Here is a 23,621-nt window from a genome sequence, read left to right as displayed (position 1 = left end):
TTGAAGTTATATAGATTGAGTTACTGGCTTGTCAGAGCTAAAATACAACAAGATGTTTTAACATTTTTAAATGCTAAATCGTAACAGTATTTACTAGTTCATTTTTCAGCATGAATATGTTGGTAAGTGTGTACTTTGTTGTTATTTGCATATCATATTAGCATTGTTATGCTGCATACATGCTTTAATGGAGGAAAGTATGCAAATATAATTTAATAGGCCTAATTATCTTATCTGAAAATAAAAAATGTTGTCAGACTTTTTTAACCTTAAGATGGCAATACGAACTAGGTGAGGGTACATAAAGTCAATATATGAGGTAAATGAGTGATGCTCTATTGTTTTCTTTGGTATATCTCAGTGTTTCTTTGTTTCATTATTCTTCTAGAAATTGGAATAAGACAGCTCCTCTGACTAATTAACCCAAAGAGGTTTGACTAATAGAAGGAGACGGCAAGCATGATTACTTAAATGATCATGTATATAGCGCTTAATGATCATTCTCATTTATTCCAATATTAGTGCTAATAAATGGCAAAACTGTTTAGGCCCAATGCCGTCACATCACAATAATGTACATCATGGCTAAAACTAATAATTTCTAATTTGCTTGGGAATCAATGAGACATTATAGCATTTTTAATGCATGTCAATTCTTGCTTCAAAAAATTCATAAACCCTTTAAAAGTAGAAAAATATTTAGTATTTATCTCTTTACCTAGACGAAATAGTAAGCTGTCTAACCATCATTTCCCCTCCAAACCACAGTTCCAGCTATGCTAACTATATCCCTGGCTTTCATGAGATCAGTGTAATATATGAAAAGTCACTTCTTTACAAAAAAGCCAATGATTATAACTAACATCAGTGTTTCAAAATGCTAATTTCATCCTACCCTCTTGCGTACTAAGGAGTCAGTGCATACACATTATCTACTAGAGTTTTACACACTACAAGAAGGGCACCTTTGCTCTAAAAAGCAAAAAAAAAAAAAAAAAAAAAAAAAAAAAAAAAAAAAAAAAAAAAGTACAGTGGTACTTGATTTTTATCTATTGCTCATGTCTATCGTTTTTTTTTTTTTTGCACATTAAGAATGACAAGGGAGGAAAATAATTCAGAAATGTGCTGCAAAATCACTGGCCAATGTTATCTATAGAACACAAAAGAAAAGGTTGGAAGGGTGTTCCTTTTATATGCAAAAGCACATTTATTATCCTGAGCTAGTGGCACTACCATTATTGACTCCTATCATCCCTGTTACTCCTTAGGAATGCATATTGAAGAGCACTTTAGTTTCTGGATCACATAAAAATGATAAGCTGAGAGTTAGAACAGAGAAAATTCCCCCTTAGGTTTATATACAGTATTGGAAGAGAGAAAGTGAAGAGGAATAATGCAAAATAAAAGTACAACCAGTGTATTTTAGGAGGAAAGGAGATAGAAAACTAAATGAAAGAAGATATTTCGGCTTCTGGTTATATCTTAATAGAGATAAACTTAGAAGCTCAAACAGCTGCTAGATGGAAGCTCCAGTTCCTTACAATTTGAGTTTCTCCAAAGGGCTGCTCACAACATGGTGTCTCCCATAGCCAAAGAAGAGGGAGACGGCCGGGCGCGGTGGCTCAAGCCTGTAATCCCAGCACTTTGGGAGGCCGAGGCGGGCGGATCACGAGGTCAGGAGTTCGAGTAGTAGAGATGGTGAAACCCCGTCTCTACTAAAAAATACAAAAAAGCTAGCCGGGCGAGGTGGCAGGCGCCTGTAGTCCCAGCTACTCCGGAGGCTGAGGCAGGAGAATGGCATGAACCCGGGAGGCGGAGCTTGCAGTGAGCTGAGATCCGGCCACTGCACTCCAGCCTGGGCGACAGAGCGAGACTCCGTCTTTTTTTTTTTTTTTTTTTTTTATGAGACGGAGTCTTGCTCTGTTGCCAGGCTGGAGTGCAGAGGCACAATCTCAACTCACTGCAACCTCCGCCTCCTGAGTTCAAGCGATTCCCTGCCTCAGCCTCCCGAGTAGCTGGGACTACAGGCGCGTGCTACCATGGCCGGCTAATTTTTTGTATTTTAGTAGAGATGGGGTTTCACCATGTTGGCCAGGATGGTCTCAATCTCCTGACCTTGTGATCTGCCCGCCTTAGCCTCCCAAAGTGCTGGGATTACAGGGGTGAGTCATCGTGCCCGGCCGCATCTTTTATAATCCAAGCTTGTTAGTGAGATATCATTTTTGCCATATTTAATTGGAACAATGTTTGAGGGGGGAGTGGATTATTAAAAGGTGTGAAAACAAAGAGGCAGAGATCATTGGGTACCATTTTAAAGTCTGGTTACAATGTTTCTATTATTATGGCAAAGTAAAATAGTATCTAGGACTATGCCGAACAGTGTACCATAATCATATATCATGTCTTTTTTTCTAAAATTAATAATTATCTTTTTTTTTAGTGTCTATCATTAAGGCTTTCTAAAATTGTCCCCAAAGCTTTTGAATACAATTGTACAAATGATCATTCTGATTAACTGTAAGTTTCACATTTTCCCCTGATCTTCCCTGCTATGCTTTGAATGGTTGTCCCCTCCCAAACTCATATTGAAATTTAATTGCCATTGCAGTAGTATTGTGACATGAGAACTTTACAAAGTAATTAGGCCATGAGGCGTCTCTCTCTCTCTCTCTTTTTTTTTTTTTTGAGACGGAGTCTCACTGTGTCGCCCAGGCTGGAGTGCAGCGGCGCGATCTCGGCTCACTGCAAGCTCCGCCTCCCGGGTTCATGCCATTCTCCCGCCTCAGCCTCCGAGTAGCTGGGACTACAGGCGCCCGCCACCACGCCCAGCTAATTTTTTGTAATTTTAGTAGAGACGGGGTTTCACCGTGATAGCCAGGATGGTTTCGATCTCCTGACCTCGTGATCCGCCCGCCTCGGCCTCTCAAAGTGCTGGGATTACAGGCTTGAGCCACCGCGCCCGGCCGCGTCTCTTAATTAATGGATTAATGCCATTATTGTGAGAATAGGTTTCTTACAAAGGATGATGAGTCCAGACCTGTTTGGTCTCCCTTAGCCCATCACCATGGGAAGACGCAGTAAGAAGGCCCACTAGATGCCACAGCCTCAGTCTTGAACTTCCCAGCCTCCAGAGCTATGAGGCAATAAACTTCTGTTCCTAATAACTTACCCAGTCTGTGTAATCTGTTAAAACAGTAAAAAATAGACATAACAACCTCCAAGAAGCTTCTATCTTTATGCTTTTTCAAATATTGTACTTTTTTTCTGCTACCTTGTTTGCCATATCCAAGAGATCCTTGTTTCCTAATTCTTTTTCATACATACATCTTTATATATGTGTATACATATGTGTATATATACACACACATAAGTGTATACACATATGTATATATACATATATGTAAATATATGTATGTGTACTTATGTATATACATATGTGTGTACACACACACATATGTGTATGCATGTATCCTCTTCCTTTCATCATTGAAATAGTCTTTTAGGCTGCGCACGGTGGCTCATACCTGAATCCCAGCACTTTGGGAGGCTCAGGAGGGAGAATCATTTGAACTCAGGAGTTTAAGACCAGCCTGGGCATCACAGTGAGATTCTGTCTTCACAAAAAATAAAAAAATTAGCTGGGCATGGTGGTACATGCCTGTAGTCTCAGCTACTCAGGAGGCTGATGTGGAAGGATGGTTTGAGTCTGGGAGATCAAGGCTGCAGTGAGTTATGATCATGCCACTGCACTTCAGCCTAGGCAACAGAGAGAAACCCTGTCACAAAAAAAAAAAAAAAAAAAAAAAAAAATTGTCTTTGATATCTCTGAAATTATAATTGTGGTGTTTTGCTTGAAATTTTTCTTTTGTTCTTCATATTTTCTCTTTTCATTAAGAGCTCCTTTGTTTTTCCTTTTTTCTCCATGTTAAATGTTTTCCTCAAATGTTAGCTAATGAATTCCTGGCCCAAATTAATATTTAAGAGTAAACATTTTGTGTGAATAAGTAAGTTGGTCAGTTAACGGGTTTCTCTGTGTAATTCTCTTGATCTGAGCTAGTACTGTGGGGAGGAGCAGACTAGTATCAGAAAGCCTGTTCTCTAGACTGTTTATTAAATCCAGAGATGTATTCTATCATCTGCTTGAAACATAAACTTGGCTTCCGTATCCTAAGAACCAAGTGGCAGAAGGGAGTCAGAAGAGGCTTTTTCCATTCATTTCCACTTTTTTCTCTTTAGGTCATCTTGTGTTTACATAATCCCTGTTTGCAGTGGAAATCTCGCTCCTGTTTCATATTCCCATTCTAGATTCTTGAGTGCAATTGTTTCAAACGATAAATCTCTGATCTCCTGGAAGGGTGGGGGAAAGGGAAGTGAATTGATGCAGTACAGCATAATGGTTAAAATTCTGGACTTTGGAGTCAGACTGTCTAGATGGTGGCTGAACTGCTCCTTTTCCAGTCCCATTTTTCAGCTTTATGGCTCACTAGTTCTGTCAGCAGTTCCTGGCCCCAATAATTCCTGAGCCCTCAGAGTCCTGGGAGGGATGAATCAATCCATTTGCCACCGGGGTCCTGTGGTGTTGTGGGTTGAACTGTGTCCCCTCAAAAAGAAATGTTGAAATCCTAACCCCTAGTACCTGTGAATGTCAATTGTGTTTGGAAATAGGATCTTTGCAGATGTTATCAGGCAAACTCAGGGTCATACTAGAGGAGGTTGAGTCCTCATCCAATGACTGGTGTCCCTATAAGGAGGCCACATGACAAGTTAAAGGACACATGAGGAGAACACTATGTGATGATGGAGACACACACTGGAGTGATGCAGCAACAAACCAAGGAACACCAAGGACCGCCAGCAATGCCCAGGGCTAGGAGAGAGGCATGGAACAGATTCTCCCACAGAACTGCCAGAAGGAACCAGCATTGCCAACATCTTATTTCAGACTTCCAGCCTCCAGAATTGTGAGGCAATAAATTTTTGTTTTCAGCCTTCCAATTTGTGATAATTTGCTATGGTAGGCCTAGGAAAATAATACCTCTGGATTCCAGCTTTACCCTCGCATCATCATCTTTTCCATCTTTCCCGTCTCTATATATTGTTGTTCCAGATTAAAGATATCTTGATGGTACAGGTACTGGGAATTGTTTTTGTGAATCTTTCTCTTGGTGGCTCTGTGGTGACTGACTCCCAAGGACAAAGGGAGGTAAAAAATATCTTTATTATTCTATTTTAAAAGCAAAATTCTCCATAGTCTTAATTTTCAACTTTTTTCTGCTAAACTAGTTTATATTACTTCATGTATTTTAAGTACAGTCCAAGACATAGTCATGGCAAGAAAATTAATTTCCATGTCTCCAATTACTAAACCCATTCTATGTACCATTCTCGTTGAAGGATTTGCAATAACTTTCTATTGGCAAATGTATCATGGAAGGAAAGTGAAGAAGAGGAAGGAATGAGGAGGTGCCAGCATAGTTTGAATTTATTGAGTAGCTACTCAATTCCAGGCACTACATCACAAATTTGGGCACCTTCACACACTTTCATTTAGTCTTCCTAACAGCCTATGAAACATATAGTGTAATTTCTCTTCTTATAGCTGAGGAAAAGAAAATGTAAAGACAAATAACCTGCCACAGTCACCCTGATAGTAAGTCAAGAATTTAAACCAAGACCTGTTTGAACTCAAAGCCCAAACCTGACTCTGAACTGTTTTTCAAGGTCAAACTCCTCTGCCAGACCATTCACTTGTAGAAACAATGTTTGAAAATCTGGCTGGTTTTATGCATTCACAAATAGTTACTGAATAAGAACAACTACTGCTATTTTTTTTTTAAGTGCCTACTATGTGTAAGGTATTTTGCAAATTATTTATTTTTAATACTGACAGCAATTTTAAAAGGTGGTTTCTGTATCTGTGGCTACTTGGAACTGACCTTTAAGGAGGGCAAATAAAGTAAAATATAAATCCAGTGGTATCTTATAAATAAATACCAAGTGTTGTTTTCTTAGAAAAGATTTCAGACACAAAATGCAGTTGGCACATGCCTGGAAGAAATTCAGCTGCAGTAGGGTCCCCCATCCCTGCCCTAATGCCTACTACAGATGGAATATAATAGCAAAAACACTGGTGAACTACACATGGTTATGATCCAAAAGAGTTTTCATTATTTTCCTATAACTACTACACTTTTCAAAACACAAAATATCTCATCCTCTCAGAAAATCTGATGACTGCTTGGCTGGTGCTCTATAGCACACCCAGTCTGCCTACTGCCTAACTGAGCATTGTGGTCACACACGGAGATTACTTTTTAGAACCTTTAGGTTACTGGGGACAATTTGCCCTTTTTCACAGGTCCTGGGAGGCACCTTGGCTACTTTTCTTCCCGTGGATTTTACACACTGTACTATCACTACATAAGTAATCATCTCCCTCTGCAATTAATGTAAAACTTACTTTGTGTCTCCCTGATCACTTTCCTCTGACATTCGTTAGAGGAGATGCATCATCCCCCATTGACCTTGCCTCCTTCCCCCAGCCAGAGACTATGACTTTAAGGAAGAGACCTTATCTCCTAATTCTCAGAGAAAACAGGTGTTATCAGGTGGGAGTTCCGAATTTTCCCTCAATTACTGTCTGCCACCACTTCTGTTCAAACATCCTTCCTTTTTAACTGTCCAGGTGCTCTGCACCTATGCTCTAATATCCCATTCCCCAGGAACCTAACCTAAACTACTGCTCCCCTAAGTCTTAACCCCACACCTCCAGAGCTATTAACACTTCCTTTCAGAATACAAAGACAGGAAAGCCTTTGTCATATGAATGGCAAATAAACATAATATGCTCATTAAATCACAAGCCATTTGGTCCAGCTACTTCCCTACTTTTTCTTTTCTTCATATCTAGGCTTTAAAAAAAGAAAGAAAAGAAAAGAAAAGAAAGAAAGGAAAGAGAGAGAAAGAAAGAAAAACAGCTCCACTCCTTCTCCAGCCAAGGCTACCTGGCTTCAGTTTCTACCAATACCACGTTTCTCAAGGTAAGCAGTGATACCTGGGTCCTTCAAACCAATCTGTGCTCAGGTGTTAGTGCATCCTTTTTCTACCTGGTCTTTCTGAACATGTGGCTTTGGTGACTATTCTTTTTTTTTTCCACACTAATTTTTTTTTTTTTTTTATACTTTAAGATCTAGGGTACATGTGCACAATGTGCAGGTTTGTTACACATATATACATGTGCCATGTTGGTGTCCTGCACCCATTAACTCATCATTTACATTAGGTATATCTCCTAACGTTATCCTTTTCCCAACTTCTGTGTCACTGGTGGCTCCTAGGGGAGAATGCTCCTCCTCTGGCTCCTCTTTTTCTTTCTTGCTCCTTCCAAATTGTATGACCCAGATGAGCCCTGCACTCCTTCCAGCTTGGAAGATCCAGTAAGACCAAAGACTATCCCAAGTACAGATGATGTCATTTCTTCTGTATGCTCAGTGAACCTCCACAGTAGCACCACCTCGTTGGACTGTAACTGTTTAGGCTAAACAATTTATTTGTCTCTAAAACTGTAGATTCACCAAGCATTTGACATGCCCATGAAAGTTTAGTTCTCAAATGGTAAACAAGTATTAATATCATAGAAATGGCTTCCTTTTTAAGTAATGCAAAATTACACAACACGTAGAAACAGAGACAATGTATAACAAATTAGTAATCAAATGACAAAATCAGTAATTCTTTAATCCTCTTTTAAAAGGGATTTTTATTTTGGGAGAAATTTGATGAAATCAATATATCCTTTCACCAGTTTGTTTTAAAAGTCCAAACACAAAATTTAAAACAAAAGTACAGAGTTCAAGGAGCTTCTAAAGTCTGTCCATTGATTCCTTATAAATTTAGACTCTGAACTTCTGCTACGAGAAAAGGGAGAGTTTCAGAATGGGCAAACAATTTAAAAAGATCATAATAATTATAGTCCACTATGGAACACAAGCAGAACAAGAGACATATTAATCATAACAACCATTTCAGGGAAGTCAAGGACATTACTTTCCTTATACAATACAGTTCTTTATCTCCTTCTCACTAAATTTATTCCAGCCTTCAGCATACATTTGTGAATGCTCATTAAATGAAAGACATTTGCTATTTCTTGCATAAATGTCCTTTTAAAACAACTTGAAGTCTTTACTACTTGAGACTTTTCTAACCTGTTCATGCTTAAGAGTCTGTTTGATAATGACTATGCCAAAAGGTTGTCCTGCCCTGACTATAAATTAGATAAGAAGAGCCTTTCCTGTCTACCCACAGGGCATCCTTACCTAAGCAGGAGCCCTGCTGAGTCCGTTCTGCCTTTTGCTTGACTACATGGTAAATATAAGAGACTGATGTTTGAATAAACTGTGAAATCATCCAAATTATTTTACATTCCTGGCCTCGAAAAATCTCCTTAAAAAACATTTAAGTCTTTTGACAGCTACAGGTAGCATGTGATTCTGCTTGAAAGCCCAAGTGTAAGGGTGTCAAAAACAATTAGTATTTTAATAGCTCCCTTTCTTAGGTTATTTGGCAGGCACAAGTTCATCAGGAAAAGAACAAAAAATACTCTCAAGAAAATAGGCCAATGACATTTAGAAAATCAAGTAATTTTAATATATTGTTCCTTATGCTCTTTCTACTTTAAAATAAGATACAGTTAAAATAAATGAAAATGGTAGTTGTCAACATTTACTACTTCGGCAGAGTTGTCAACATTCACTTATTCACTACTTCGATAGAGTTGTCCTCATTGTTTCCAGTCAGTAGACACCAATGGAAACCTTAGAAATTTCCTAATTCTGCCTCAAGACAAACTCTTGCTGTTTGAGAAAAGGTAGGTCAAGAAACAAGGCAATCCAAGATAGAGTGGATTGGGGATGGGGGAGAGGTGGTTCTATATGGAGTTTTGATATATCAACAACGAAGCCTGTCTTGTGTGCCTCCCTTAGAAAAATATGCTAATTTAAAGATATCTAACCAGCTTCACATTTAACTCTGACTTCAAATCTTAGAGTGGCAGAGCAGCTGTGCCTGGAGGCAATACAATCTTATTTCTATAAAAATCTCTCAAAGTGCCATATATAAGTGGAAGAGTAAAAATAGATAATCAAATCCAAATTAAGGCTATTAAGAATTGATTTAGTGTAAAGATAATATAGCAAGATTTTGTTTAGGTTATGGATGCTCTCTAAAAATGCATAATACTTGTTTGCCTAAAATTTTGATTATGTTTTATCTTATTTTGTCACAGTTAAATAGTTTTATCATTAGGGGTTTTAATTGCATATAGTTTATAGAATTCTTTCTGATTACTCTCTATCCATTTAACTGGAAAAAAAATCCCACTGTACCACTTATGAAAAGAGAACCACCTAATGAGGATGCAAACAAACTGCAGGCAGATGCAGCATAAGGTATGGTTCAACAATTCACATCTGTGGAGCCTTTGTCACAGAAGTTTTACAGAAAGTTTACAGAGTGTACAGAGGAAGGGAAGTCCCTAGGAGAGTAGGAATAAATGTATCCCGAAAAACACTAGTCACTCAGTGGTATACCAGAGGTTACAAAGAAAACAAGAAAAGAAAAACAAATGAGAAAATCAAAGTCTTCTTTCAATCTTCATTGTATAGGCTCCACCACTGCGTAATTCCTCCCAACTTCTTGATCTCTTTTCTGCTCCTCCTTCACTTCATTACTCACCTGACGCCATTCCTAAGGTTCAGTCCTTAACCTGCCATTCTTTTGTTTTAAAGATTCTCCTTTAGCTAACTCACTTGTTTATGAATTGTTAGCAATTATCTGTGGGGGTGTCTTAACCTAGAGCTCTAGGCTGGGCTTCTTTCCTTTTGACTTTTTTTTTCTTCCCCTCTTTGACTTTTCCACCATCCCTAGCAGCTGATTCATATTGGCACAGAGTTTGCCATGAAGTCCTTTCAATCCCTCCTTCTCACTTACACTTTAGTTCCATACAAACTATGGGGACCTATCATTTTCATGCTCAAAAACCTCAACAGTCCAAATTTCTTGGCGTGGTGTCAGACTTGCAATATACTTCTTCCCCATCTGGTACTTTATTTTCAACTGGCCAGCTGATTTCTTAACACTCAAACCCCATAGTATGATATTTATTAAAATGCAGTAACAAATATTTTAATTATCTTGATTTAAAAGAAGGAATTTTACTATTTTCTGTAGACTACAGAAAATCTTTAGGTTTGGACTGTGTTGAATAAAGAAAATAGATAATGTCCTGTACTCATCAACAAATACGTTCTTTTGTTTTAATGTTGCCACACTTTGCTTGACTAAGGGAAAGATATTTAATAAGTAGCCCTCCACTTCTAAGAAGTGAGTAACCCAATCAAAATCGAACCTTCCCTACATCTGATCCAACAACTCTTTGAAGCTATGCATAGACCAAACAATCAAATATCTCCTTTTGATGATAGATAACTTAAAGGGAGGAGATGGGAAGCGGTTAACTGTGTTCACAGCTGGAACTTTAGCAACTGGCACATCAAATTCCACTTATTTGGGTGACATTAGGAGATTTGATTTTTCTCCTTAATATATACATTAATAGTTCCATTCAAGTATAAACATAAACATGTCTGTTCATTCAACATATTCTTATAAACACTTATATGCCTGATACCAATCCAGCTAAGTATTGGGGTTATAGCAGTCAACAAGACAGATATGCTCCTTTATGCCTTATTTCCACTCTGATGAAACTCATGAGTAGTGTGACAGACATTGAATAAAAACATCTTCAGGGCAGTGTGTATTATAAAGTGGGAAGACTAGGGTGTCACTAGAATGTACAGTTCTACAAGGTTCAGACTGGGGTTCAAAAAGAACCTCCTGAAAAAGTGCATACATGCTACTGCTGCTGCTGCTGCTTCTGGGCTCACTCTTGTCCTTGGGTTTTGGCCTCATTTCTATTCATCCTTCAAATCTCAGCTTGCATTTCAGATCCTTTCTAGAAGCCAACTCTAAACTGTCCTCATGAAGTCTGGATCAGTCTTTCTGACTTTCTGACTTCCTTGCCAAAATTTTTTGTGTTACCTCTAACCTGGCATTTACCACAAGTAGGGCAATTATTACTAGTCTGTCTTTCAACTAGATGGTGCATTCTTAGAAGGTATCTATAAATCTTAAGTGCCTAGCAACCGCTTAATAAATTTTGCTGAATAAAGAAAGATTTAGCACATACTTAATTTCTGCCTGTGGCTTTACAGCCAAAGCAAAAGAGAACAGGTACAACTTGTAACCAAAGTGTTTTTGATAGACGTTTGGACCGCAGCACAAAGGCTGGATAATTCAGTGCATGAGACGTCTGCTTCTGAAGTCCACTGAAGTTAGAATGCCTGAGGTCAGTTTGCTAAAATACATATAGGGACATTTTAGCCCCAACGTCCAGGAGGATACTTTAGCAGATTTTTTTTTCTATTCTGAGATAAAAGATGCTCTCTCTATATATAAAAAGAAACCTAAGAAGTCTGAGACTATAGCTTTGATTTAAGAAAGCACAGACAATACATAGACAGCAAAAGATACACAGACAATAAAAAATTAAAACTGCAGCTAATAAACTCAAATTTGGGCTTTGGATATCTATTTTTTACCCAAGTCTTCTATAATATTTCTAACAGAGCATAGGTTTATTAAAATTAACATAAATGTTTTAATACTGACTTTATTAAAAGAAATAAAAAGTGGTCATAATTAATTCTAGATTATTTTCATAATCCAAACCTCAGACTAGGAAAACAGTGCTATCTAGTGGTTAAATTTGGGAAGAAGAGATGAGGCACACCAGAGGCTGGAGAACCTCTGAGAGGCTGTGTCTCAATTGATCAACTTTATGTTACAAGCTAAAAAAAGTGCGCACATAAGTCATCAGCTCATGGATGGGAAGGGAATTAGACATGGATTCAAGCAGTTATGTTAAGAGTATGGCATGGCAAAGAAATCAACAACTTGGACTCTGAAGTCAGATAGGCATGCATTCAAAATTTGACTACATGCCCTTAAACAAGTTATCAGACCTGCTTAATACTTGACTGGTTTCAACTATGAAATGGAGATAAAACTATTGACTCTCTGAGATAAATATTTGAGAAGGTTAAATGGGTAATATGCATAAGACATTCATCATAGTGCTTGGCATTTAGTAAGCCAAATATCTCAGTCAACATTAGCTTATTATTAATATTATTATTATTTTACATAGCCTATAAATGAATTTCAAATAGCTGTAGAAAATCTTTTACGTCTTTAAAAATAAGCTATGAGATCAATATCAACAATATATACTTGTAGAAAATATAAATATTAGACATCAATTTTCTTTTAAGTATATAAAAGCAAATTTAAAAAGTAAGTTCAATCTTACATTTCAAATCACATAGTTGAGTCGTAGGGTTAGTATTTTCAATGAAAACAAAGTAGTTTTTAGAAATAGATTACACACTGAACTCCAAAATGTCATCCCATAGTAAAAACAATCACTAGACTTTTTTCAGTGAAGACATTTTCCTTAACCAAATCCTGCATTTTTCAACATCTAGTCCAATAAATCTACATACACACAATTCTTAAGATAAATTTGATCATTTGGATTTCTTTCTACTTGGTTAGAAATATGAAGGGAAAACACAACAGAAATATGAATAGAAAATAATTTCTAAAAATGTAGGCACTCATCACATTTATATTAGAATAGAGAATTTGAACTTTTTGATATATCTTGTTTGGCTTGCTGTATAATCTACTAGCTTAATTATCACAACAGCCTTAGAACTTAAGCCAGTACATATTAGCTTTATAAAAATGCAATGCTCATCTGCTGTATATATAATAAAACAGATATAAGAAACATCACAATTTATAAGTAATTTCATCTGAGCCATTATATCCCAGACACTTTACTAATATTATAGTCACAAGGCTGAGTTCTTCAAGACCAGTGTACAAAGTTATCTGAACTCATTTTGCCCCAAATAGTATCTAAAAATATATATTTTAAGTTAACTGTAGAATGGTATATGCCTATCATTAATCATATCACAATCATTGTGTTTGGCTGTGGCTCTTTGTTAATGACTTAAAATGGGGTTGAGTTGATTATCTTGTTAATAATAATAAAAAATAACTGAAGTACATATACAAAATCAAGAAAGAAATACAATAGGAATTGGAACCATATTCTGGTCACAGTTGTGTCACTAACCAGCTCTGTACTCTTAGGAAGTTTTCAGCCTCTCTGGGTTTCCATTTATTCATGGATAATACAAAATAATCCTAAGATCAGGATAGTTCTCCTCTCTACAGGTATTGCCATTGTAAAATATGTCACAATGGCTCTAAATCATAACCCTAAATTTAGGAATTACTTAATTATTCACAGTGAACTTCTCTGACTTATTCCAACTCTTCCTGTTTGTATTGCTGTACAAGAGAAAGGCAAGACAAAACACAAAAAAGATCTATTTAAGAGACTGCAGTATATTTTTACCTTTACTGTCATTTGTTAAGCACCTACTATATATACTTTACCTTCGGCAGTAAGGATCCACACACCTATTAAAAGATAATTACATCCATGTCTTTTTCTTATTTACCTCATAATTATTTTAGGCTTCCCTAGAAATTGGCACAGGTTTTTCTCTCAGTCACATGTTAATAATTCTACTTAACTCATCTGCACCCAAAACACTCGTACAAAATCTGTCAAGTTTTTTTACATTTATAAATCTGGCAAACATTAGTGACAATCTCACTCTGAAAAACAGCACCAACAATCAATGAATGTGTTTTGGCTGTGGAAGGTAGGCAGGACCCAAGGCCATAACACAGAGGGAAAAGAACCAAAGCAAATAAAACCCAATCAACATGAAATGTCACCCTGAACAGAGCAGAGAGTTCTATGAGGTTGGGTATGGAGGACTGGTTAGAGATTTTTGAGAGGAGTCCATCTTAGATGAATATCAGAGACTAAGTTAATTCACCTTCTTAGTGATTTTATCTCATCCTTCCACAATAATACCACATGAAGCTCATCTACTTTTATGATTTTGCCAAAATGCCAGTTAAGGTATTTCTAACTACACTGGTGAATGTGGGAGATTAAAACAGATGACAGATTCAATACTTCAAATTGTATCTTGACATATAGTAAGTCCACTATTTTAAAAAGTGTTATGAGAAAGAGTGCCTTGGATAACACTGATCAGCAATGATTGAACATTAACTTCAGATAATTATAATAACAAAAAATTCACTAAAGACCTGATAGAAGAACCTAAGACACAACCTCAAGGCAATAATATAAGGATTAAAAATACGAGTACACAGTCTCATAGCAAATATGTACATGCACATATTTTTACTATTTTAGTTATATTGAAACTTGAGAATTTCACAGCAGTGTACTAAAATCACAGATCAATAGGATAAAAGTAGATAAGAAGAATGTGCAATTTATAAATACGGTTTATTACCATGGTTACAAACTTTCAGAACAGGCCTCTGAGACATTGGACTGAGACTCTGCCGAACATCTGTTAAAAAATATATAAAATAAACTTAATATAGAGGTCCACGCATCTCAAGAAGGAAAACAGTATTAGATATACTTTTTTCCAAGGTTAAGTATTTCTGGCAGCAAAGTAATGCTTCAATACCCTGAAATACTTGAAGCAATAATGTTATGACTTTTACTTCCCATTTAATTATGCTACTGTAAACTCCACTGGGATAAGGTACATATGGTTCTTTAGATGAGACTTGTCACACTAATCAGGATTTTCTAGGTTCAGTGCATTGATTTGTTAATGTGCTACTGACATCGGCCAACTGGAATGCATATCTCTCTGACATTTGTCTGTGCAAGGGATTAAGCAAACTTATGAAACTTCTGAACAGTTGTTGCCCATGGCACTGCATTCTTGACACATGACTTAAAGAATGAGAACAACAGGTTCTTTCTCTGTGATAGTGCCCTAGAAAGTAGCATGAAACAAATATAGGGTTCACCTTTCGGCATCGGTGTCCTTTTTCTTCTGTCGCGGAAGGCAGCCCCGGACTGCAAGGCCTCCAGCAGATTATCCATCACTCCTGTCTCATCACCCTCTGTGAAAAGAGATGCAGGGAATTCCATCAGCCCTCAGGGTTACCATAGCAATGTCAAAGCTCCACAGAAACTGGTGATGGTGATGGTAGGGAGAAAAAAGATCAGACGCCGGGACTAAGCTAGCAATTTCAAAATAAGGCAGGACTTTAACTCTCTCATAAATCAACTATCTTTTAATGAAAAGTGCCTCATTAGTGCCTATGTTACTGTGCACTAAAAAGGACAGAGTTCCACTGATTCACTTCAGAGCACTGTTTTTATAGTCCAACAGCATAATTACCTTAAATGGAATGTGGTTCTAGTCATGTTTGAGTCTTCAGTTATCATAAATCACATTTCCTTTGTAGAAATAAGCTATTTTCAAGGCATCATCCTATATTATGAAGTCAACCAGGTATAGGAGAGTGTTTTTTTTTTTTCTTTTTTGAGACAGAGTCTAGCTCTGTTGCCCAGGCTGGAGTGCAGTGGCGCAATCTCTGCTCACTGCAAGCTCCGCCTCCCAGGTTCACACTGTTCTCCTGCTCAGCCTCCTGAGTAGGACTACAGGTGCCCGCCACCACACCCAGATAATTTTTCATATTTTTAGTAGAGATGGGGTTTCACCATGTTAGTCAGAATGGTCTCAATCTCTTGACCCCGTGATCTGCCCGCCTCAGACTCCCAAAGTGCTGGGATTACAGGCGTGAGCCACCGTGCAAGGCCCAGGAGAGCGTTTTTGTTGTTACTGATATTCTGCTATCTAAACTTATCAAATTATATTTCCATGCTAACTTTTGTGAACATGCTTCCAACAACTGATTTTTCATATCAGAAGATAATCATCCCCTGACTTGAGGTGACACAGAACAATCACTACAAAATTTTACAGAATGTATAAATTTATCTTCTATAATGTAAAATAAATCAAAAGAGGCTCTCTAAAAAGGATTGCATTCCATTAAGATTACTTTAAAGTGATATCTTGTATATAATTAACGAAAGACATGGATATAGAGCCAATTATCTCTACAAAGAACAAATTATGCCTGTAATATTTATAAGTATTTATAGTTATCATTGTTAAATATTATTCAAAGAAAGCAGGAGAAAAAGTTTCAAAGGAATTACTGGCCCAAACCAAATTCAAGGAAATACCAAGGACTTTTTGTCCGACCGGACAAGGTAACTTGCAGTCATTCTTTATGAAATTGTATGGCTGCTATACTGCTACATTTAAAATAATGGAAAGCTATTTTCCTTCGAACTTTTTATTTTTTTTCCCATTTTCATACACAATTCCTTTACAGAGAAAAGACGAAAAGTGAATGCAGTAGAATACAAATAACATACTCATTTACAGTTTATAAACAGATATATAAATATAAATATGTATCAGCCACTTTTCCATCTGCTGCTGTTTCATGTTTTTAGAACAGTACTAAACCTTGTAGGTGTTATCAAAAAAGGTGGGTGAGAAATAGAATATTTGGAAGTTGTTAATTTACAGTAAATGTAATTCTAAGTGATTTGATGGCTATTTTAACTAAAATACATTAAATATTTCAGACAGTTAAATAAGTAGGTATTTGAAAATTTATATTCAAATTCAACTATATTTTTTCCTTAAAAACTGCAGGCAATGTCAAATATTTAAGGTAGTAAAAGAAAAAGAAAACATTTCAAAATCTAAAATTAAAATTTTAAATCTTTTTCAAGCAGTCATGAGATTGAAAAAAAATCCTAGTACTGAAATCAAATAAACATGTTTTCAAATGGATAGCATTAATTATAAAGGAGGGGAAAAAAATAAATCCAAGTAACTTTTGAATACTTTAATGGCATAAAGTTTAAGGGAAAAAACTATAAAGAGAATGTGAACTTTCTTCTTAAATTTGTTGTTGGTAGTGGTATTGATGTAGTGATTCTGAGACTATTGTGTGTGTATAAAAGGTGGAGCAGACGTGTAAATGTGCTGATGTGCTCACTGTGGGAAAGAAAATGAAAATATGGAATTGGAGAAAAAGAAAAAGAACCATGAAGGGTTGGATTGGATTTATAGGTATTAATGTAAACTCAAGGCTTAAAAAAACAAAACAAACAAACAAACAAACAAAAAACCTTTTCCTGTAACACTGTAGTAGTATCAATGAGCATTTGGATCTTGGTTTCTAGCTACCATTACTAGCCCTAAAATCTTGGTTTCCAATTACCTCTCTCTCCCTCAGATCTTGGTTTCTACATACCATTACTCCCTAAAAGGAATGACAATGCTTACAGAAATGGCTGATTCTAGAACTGAGGCCAAGAAAAGTGTGAAATGAGTCAGAAACATATTGTTGTGACAGAAAATAAGACAGTGCTCAAAAATAGATAGTGATATGTTGAAAAGACAGAGAAGCCAGATTGAAACATTGCCTTGGCCAAATTTAGGACAACTGAATATCAAATAAATAATGATGGGAATGGGATTATTGCACATTGGGGAAAAAAGAATCATGCATCCATAGTGATACTAAAAAACATAGTAATAAAAATGTAGGAAGGAGAGTTCCTCTTTAAAGAAAAGTGTCAGCTAATAGATGTCAAAGATATGAGGGAAATACAAAATTCACCACATTACAATTCACATAGTAAGAAATGATTCAGGCAGGAGTCGTCAATGGCTTCAAAAACTATTGTGTGTAAGGATGTGGAGGAGCAGGATATAGAGAAATCTGGTAGATACCACCTTATCCAAATAATCAAATTTGACATTATCAATAATGTGGAATATGCTGATAGCAATTGCCTCCTGAAGTGATGCACAACTTAATCTGTGCAGCACTTTGCACAAAAATATTGAACTTGAATCTGAATGTGGGGCAACAATCATACAAATCCAAAGTGAGGGACATTCTGTGACACAATTGGCCTAGGATCTAAAAATGTATCAATATCATGAAAGATAAAGAGAGGAAGAAATAGAGAAAGAGAGAAGAAAAGGCTAGAGAACTATTCTGGATTAAAGGAGACTAAAGAGACATGACAACTAAGTATAGAGGAGTCCCTGATTAGCTCCTGAACTGGAAGAAGTTATACATGACGTTATTGGGATAACTGGAGAAATTTTAATATAACTGGATATCAGATAATTACATTGTACCAATGTTAAGTTATCAGAGTGTGATAACTGTATTATGGTTCACTAGAATAATCTCATTGTTCTTAGGCTCACAGCTTTAGGCTCACAAAGCAACTTACACAGTCTCATGTTTAGTACTTCATGCCTTTGAACATGCTATTGTGTCTACACAGAACATCTGACTCACTGTCTTCACCAAGCTAGCTCTTACCTTTCCTTCAAAACAGAGAACTGAGAATCCTTTCCTGACCCATGTGACCTAAACTAGGTGCCCCCTGTGTCCCAATGGTCTGTAATATATATAACAATAAATTCTTTACAATGTTACATTGTTTATGTGACTGTTTCTACCACTAAATCATGAGCTCACTGAAGGCAGGGATTATAGATTTCATTTATCTTCAACACCTGGCAAAATGCAACTATTACATAGAGAGTGTTCAACAAATATATGTTGGCTAAATTAGCTAAATATATGTTGACTAACTTAACTAAGATGGTCAGCTGGAAGGGTTGGTTATGCAGGAGAATAAAGGTCATAGATGAACAGGGGTCTAGGGAAGAGATGGGAGTACATTCCCACCACCATTCTAAACAACACAGCTTTCTTTCTTCCTTTTCCCTTGTCTCATACATCTATTTAGTTGTCAAATATTATAGATTGAAACTCCCCATTATCTCCTGAACTAATCTGCTGTTCCTTTTCTAACTACACTTTATGTTGGTAGAACAGAACTGAATTATTTTTTACCTGGAATACTGCATGAGGTGCCTAGTCACATTGCTTCCAGTTTCTCCCTAATTCAGCCCATGCATTACTGACAAGGAAGTCCAACAGCAGAAATGATCTTCAGTTCCCCCGGTCACAAAGTTTCAGTATATCTCAGCTCTTACAATATAAAGTCCCAACTCCTTTTTTCATTTTTATTTTTAATTTTTTTTTTTCACTCAAATGGATTCTGACAAAGTCCAAACTCTTATTCTTACCCCAACAATGATTTCAATTGTGTTTCCAATCTTACCTCTTACTTCGAACCATCACAACCTATTCTTTCGCTAAAGACAACTGCCTGTGATTCTCTACAAACATTCTTTCTCTTGTCCATCACTGTCCACCTGGAACCTCTACCCCTGCTGTCATCCCCCAGAGCAGATGGTTATTTTTGGCCTTCACTCTCACATGCATAAGGGGAAGAATATAATAATGAAGTAAAACAACCTGCATTCTAGTCTGAGCTTTCAACTAACTACCTGTGAGACACTAGACTATTATTTACATAATCATTCCTGACATATGCAATACAGACAATACCTATCTAGGGTTAATGAGGGAATCAAATGAGAAAATACAAATGAAAGCACTTGGTAAATTGCTAAGTGTCATAAAAATATAGGGAAACAAATTCACAGATAAAATCCATCGTAAATTATAGGACGTGTATGAAATACCCGCTTATTATTAAATGTTTCAAACAATGCTTTAGATATATTACAAATGAAGGAAGTCTTTTTTTTTTTTTTTTTTCTGAGATGGAGTCTTGCTCTGTCGCCCAGACTGGAGTGCAGTGGTATGCCCTCAGCTCACTGCAACCTCTGTCTCCTGGGTTCAAGTGATTCTCCAGTCTCAGCCTCCCAAGTAGCTGGGATTACAGGTGTGCACCACCACGCCCAGCTAATTTTTGCATTTTTACTAAAGACAGGGTTTCACCATGTTGGTCAGGCTGGTCTCGAACTCCTGACCTCAGGTGATCTGCCAGCCTACGCTTCCCAAAGTGCTGGGATTACAGGCATAAGTCAACACACACGGCCGAAGGAAGTCTTTTATAGTGTATTCTATTATGTTCTTCATTAGGTATAACATCATTTCTAAGAAAAACTCTGACTTGAAGTACAAACAGACTCTTGAAATAAACCAAAGTGTAATATGGGGACATATGAAGAAGATGTTCTTCCAAATGTTAAAAATGCATTTAGAACATTCAACCAACACATGTTCACCTGGCATATGGTACTGTGTGCCAGGATGTTACTAGGCACTAAAGATACCTAAGACCCATGCATATGGTACTGTGTGCCAGGATGTTACCAGGCACCAAGATACCTAGGCCCCAAGGGTATAACACGAAAGCATTTCTGCTCTCATAAGCAAAAAAAGTGTATATATGAGTTACTGGAGATGTACAGCTTCCTAGTGAATGATGCCTTGAAGAATAAGCAGGAGTTACTCATGTTAGGGACTGGAGAGGGAATAACATTCTTGGCAAAAGGAATAACAGGTACGAAGGCAAAAAGTATGAATAAAAACAAAAAATGAGATGTAGTAAGGTGTTTAAATGATTTATATTTACAGTATTCTAACACAGACCAGAGAAGTTAAAATTAGTCAGTTTTTCTTATAGAGCAGAATTCAATTTCTCCAGCTATAATTTATATTAAAAATATTTATAGTTTCTCCCCTGCTGAGAAAACTCTTAAATAGACTAAATGCAAAAGTCAAAGCTTTTCTATATCTGAATAACATATCATCTTAATTTGTAAATGGTATTTTTAAAAATTGCACTGTGTCAAAGGAAATGGAGAAGGGAGAGTTAAGGACATTTCTAAAGTGGAATCAATAGGTCTTAGGAACCGAAAGAGGGCGGAGCTGCTACGGACATGTCTGAGATCTCTGCAGCCTATGGCTGGCGGAAAAGAAAATATGAAATTTAAATATTGATTTTGATGGCGAACAAAGATTGGAAAATATAATGAGTTTCCTTTTGTACATGTTAATGGAAGGTGCTAGCAGGGACCTCCAGATAACTTCCAGAAGACAGCTGGAAATTGTGGCCTCAAATTCAGACAAAAACGTGGGTAGTATTTTTGGAAGTCATTTCCATATTGTAAAAAATACTCATTCAGCACTTTGGAAAAGTAAATGCCTGAATAAGGAGAGGTGGCATCTTGGAAACCACCTAAATTTAAAGGACAGGAGAAAAAAGTCAGTGATCCAGTAGGAACTCTCTTTCCTTATTCCATTTTCTTCAGCCAAGGTACAGCACTGAAATTTTAGATAACTAAGGATGCAAAGAAGATCCTAAAAGTTCTAGAATGCTGAAAGCAAGTAAACAAATGAAAACAGGTCAAATACATAAGAAGGAAATAAGACTAGGACTGGATTTCTCAATGGCAACCTTGAATTCCAAAAGATAGGCAAGAAATGGTTCCCAAATTCTGAAGTGAAATTATTTCCAGTGAAGAAAGGATTATGTTGTTAATTGGACGAGGATGGGAAATGGACATTTTTCAAACATGTGAGTGTCTATACATGCCGTCTTAGAAAGCGACTGCAAGATGTGCTTTTGCAAAACCAAAACAAGAGGGGTAGAAGAGTAAGAAAGAGGAAAACATGGCATCCAGAAAAGGACAAGGGACAAGAAAGCAAAGTGGCAAAAGGAATTCCCAGGATGTCCCAGTCTCAGAGCAGCCAGTTTAGATCACACAGATCACATGGGAGGAAACTGGGCCGTGGGACAGAGTAGTGGCCATGGAACTGATAGCAAATCTATTGTGTCAGACCATTTGCAAAACCTAGATTGTCCCATAGGAAATGCTGCAGTCTGAATATGTTAGACTTGATCTCCAATGTAATCGTATTAAAAAGGTAGGCTCTTTATGAGGTGATTAGGTCATGAGGGCAGAAATCTCATGAATGGGATTAGTGGCCTTATAAAAGAGTTCGAGGAAGCTGTTAGTTCCTCCCACCACGTGAGGACGCAGCAGCAAGATACCATGTATGGAGCAGAGAGTGAGCCATCACCAGGCATAGAATTTGCTGGCATCATGATCTTGTATTTTCCAGCCTTCAGAATTGCAAGAAATAAATTTCTGTTGTTTATAAATTACCCAGTCTAAGGTGTTTTTGTTATAACAGCAGGAACAAACTAAGACAGAAAACAAGGATTACTAAAATTTAGGGTAAAGAAAAAAAAAAAAAAACAAAAAACCTAAAAGTTAAAAAAAAGAAGAAAAATAAAGAAAATGAGGTATATTTACATACTGCCAATATTATAAACACTGGCCATTCTGTTGACCATCAGCTGTGATATAATTATAATGAAAGACAATGGGGTAAAGGAAGAGGGGTACACAAGGTGGATTAGTGGTGAGAGGGCATTAGGGAACTAAATCAGGAACTCAGTAATGTCTAGAATAAAAAATTGATACATAACAATTTATGTTATTATCTAGAAATAGGGAACACATAAATATCAGAAGAAATAACTAAGAATTAAAAGTGATTGCCTCTGGGAAGTTGGGAGAAGGTTGAGAGGAGTGAGGGAGAAAATATTTTATCACGCTATGAGCCTATTACATTTAATTGAGGAATTTGCAGACATTGATAATACCAGAAAGCTAAAAATTTTCTTTTTCTTTTTTTTTTTTTGAGGCGGAGTCTCGCTCTGTCGCCCGGGCTGGAGTGCAGTGGCCAGATCTCAGCTCACTGCAAGCTCCGCCTCCCGGGTTCCCGCCATTCTCCTGCCTCAGCCTCCCGAGTAGCTGGGACTACCGGCGCCCGCCACCTCGCCCGGCTAGTTTTTGTATTTTTAGTAGAGACGAGGTTTCACCGTGTTAGCCAGGATGGTCTCGATCTCCTGACCTCGTGATCCGCCCGTCTCGGCCTCCCAAAGTGCTGGGATTACAGGCTTGAGCCACCGCGCCCGGCCCAAAAATTTTCTTGAAAGGGAAAGAAGATGACTGAGGAAGAGAATGTGAAGGAAGAGGTTGATTCTTGACCTAAAGGTGCTTACCTCTGAGAAGGGGAGAAAGACAGGTAAAAATGGTACAACACAATAGGATGAATATTATGACAGAGATATTCAGCATGTGGTACAGGGTGCTGGGCACGTAGCATGGGACAGAGAGAGAAGGAACAGCAGTCACAGAAGACTCAGAATACCTGAGACTTAAAGAACCGATTTAAGAGTGCCAGAGCTGCCAAAAGAGACAAGACCCAGCTAAAGCTGTCAGTAAAGCTGTACAAGGCCAGGGTTCTTGAAGAATGTGCAAAGAATATGAGTAGGAAGAGATAACAGGGGTAATGCTGCGAGGTGAAGGTGAAGAGAGAGCCAGGGCCGACTCACCAAGGGCTGAATATACCATGCTATGGAGTTTAGACTTTAAAGGAGTCATGAAGTCATTTTAAGCTAGGAAGTAACATGGTCAAATTTCTACTTCAGAAAGAATATTTTGAGAAGAGACAAGACTAAAGGCAAAAAACAAACAAAAAACAAACCCGAGAGGCATGTTTAGTGATTTAAATCTAGACAAAATGTGATTGATTGCAGGGCCCAAGTAAGTTATAGAAGT

The 23,621-nt window shown here is 37.2% G+C and overlaps 1 protein-coding gene across 3 annotated transcripts in view; it reads right to left on the bottom strand.

Moving 5' to 3' along the window:
* Nucleotides 1-23,621, bottom strand: part of DIAPH3 (diaphanous related formin 3) — a 517,788-nt gene that overhangs the window by 96,076 nt on the left and 398,091 nt on the right. For 2 of the 3 annotated variants that reach the window (XM_030922410.1, XM_030922411.1), the window contains 2 exons: nt 15,076-15,171; nt 14,541-14,600 (listed from right to left, as the gene is read on the bottom strand). In XM_030922410.1, coding sequence (XP_030778270.1) covers nt 14,541-14,600; nt 15,076-15,171 — 156 coding nt within the window. Of the gene's footprint in view, nt 1-14,514; nt 14,601-15,075; nt 15,172-23,621 lie in introns of those variants that run through there. The other variant, XM_010368580.1, reaches the window with a different exon arrangement.

Source organism: Rhinopithecus roxellana, chromosome 18, assembly GCF_007565055.1.
Source record: "Rhinopithecus roxellana isolate Shanxi Qingling chromosome 18, ASM756505v1, whole genome shotgun sequence".
Lineage (NCBI taxonomy): Eukaryota > Metazoa > Chordata > Mammalia > Primates > Cercopithecidae > Rhinopithecus > Rhinopithecus roxellana.
Note: the sequence above shows the minus strand (reverse complement) of the source record. Positions and strands in the feature narration are given on the sequence as shown.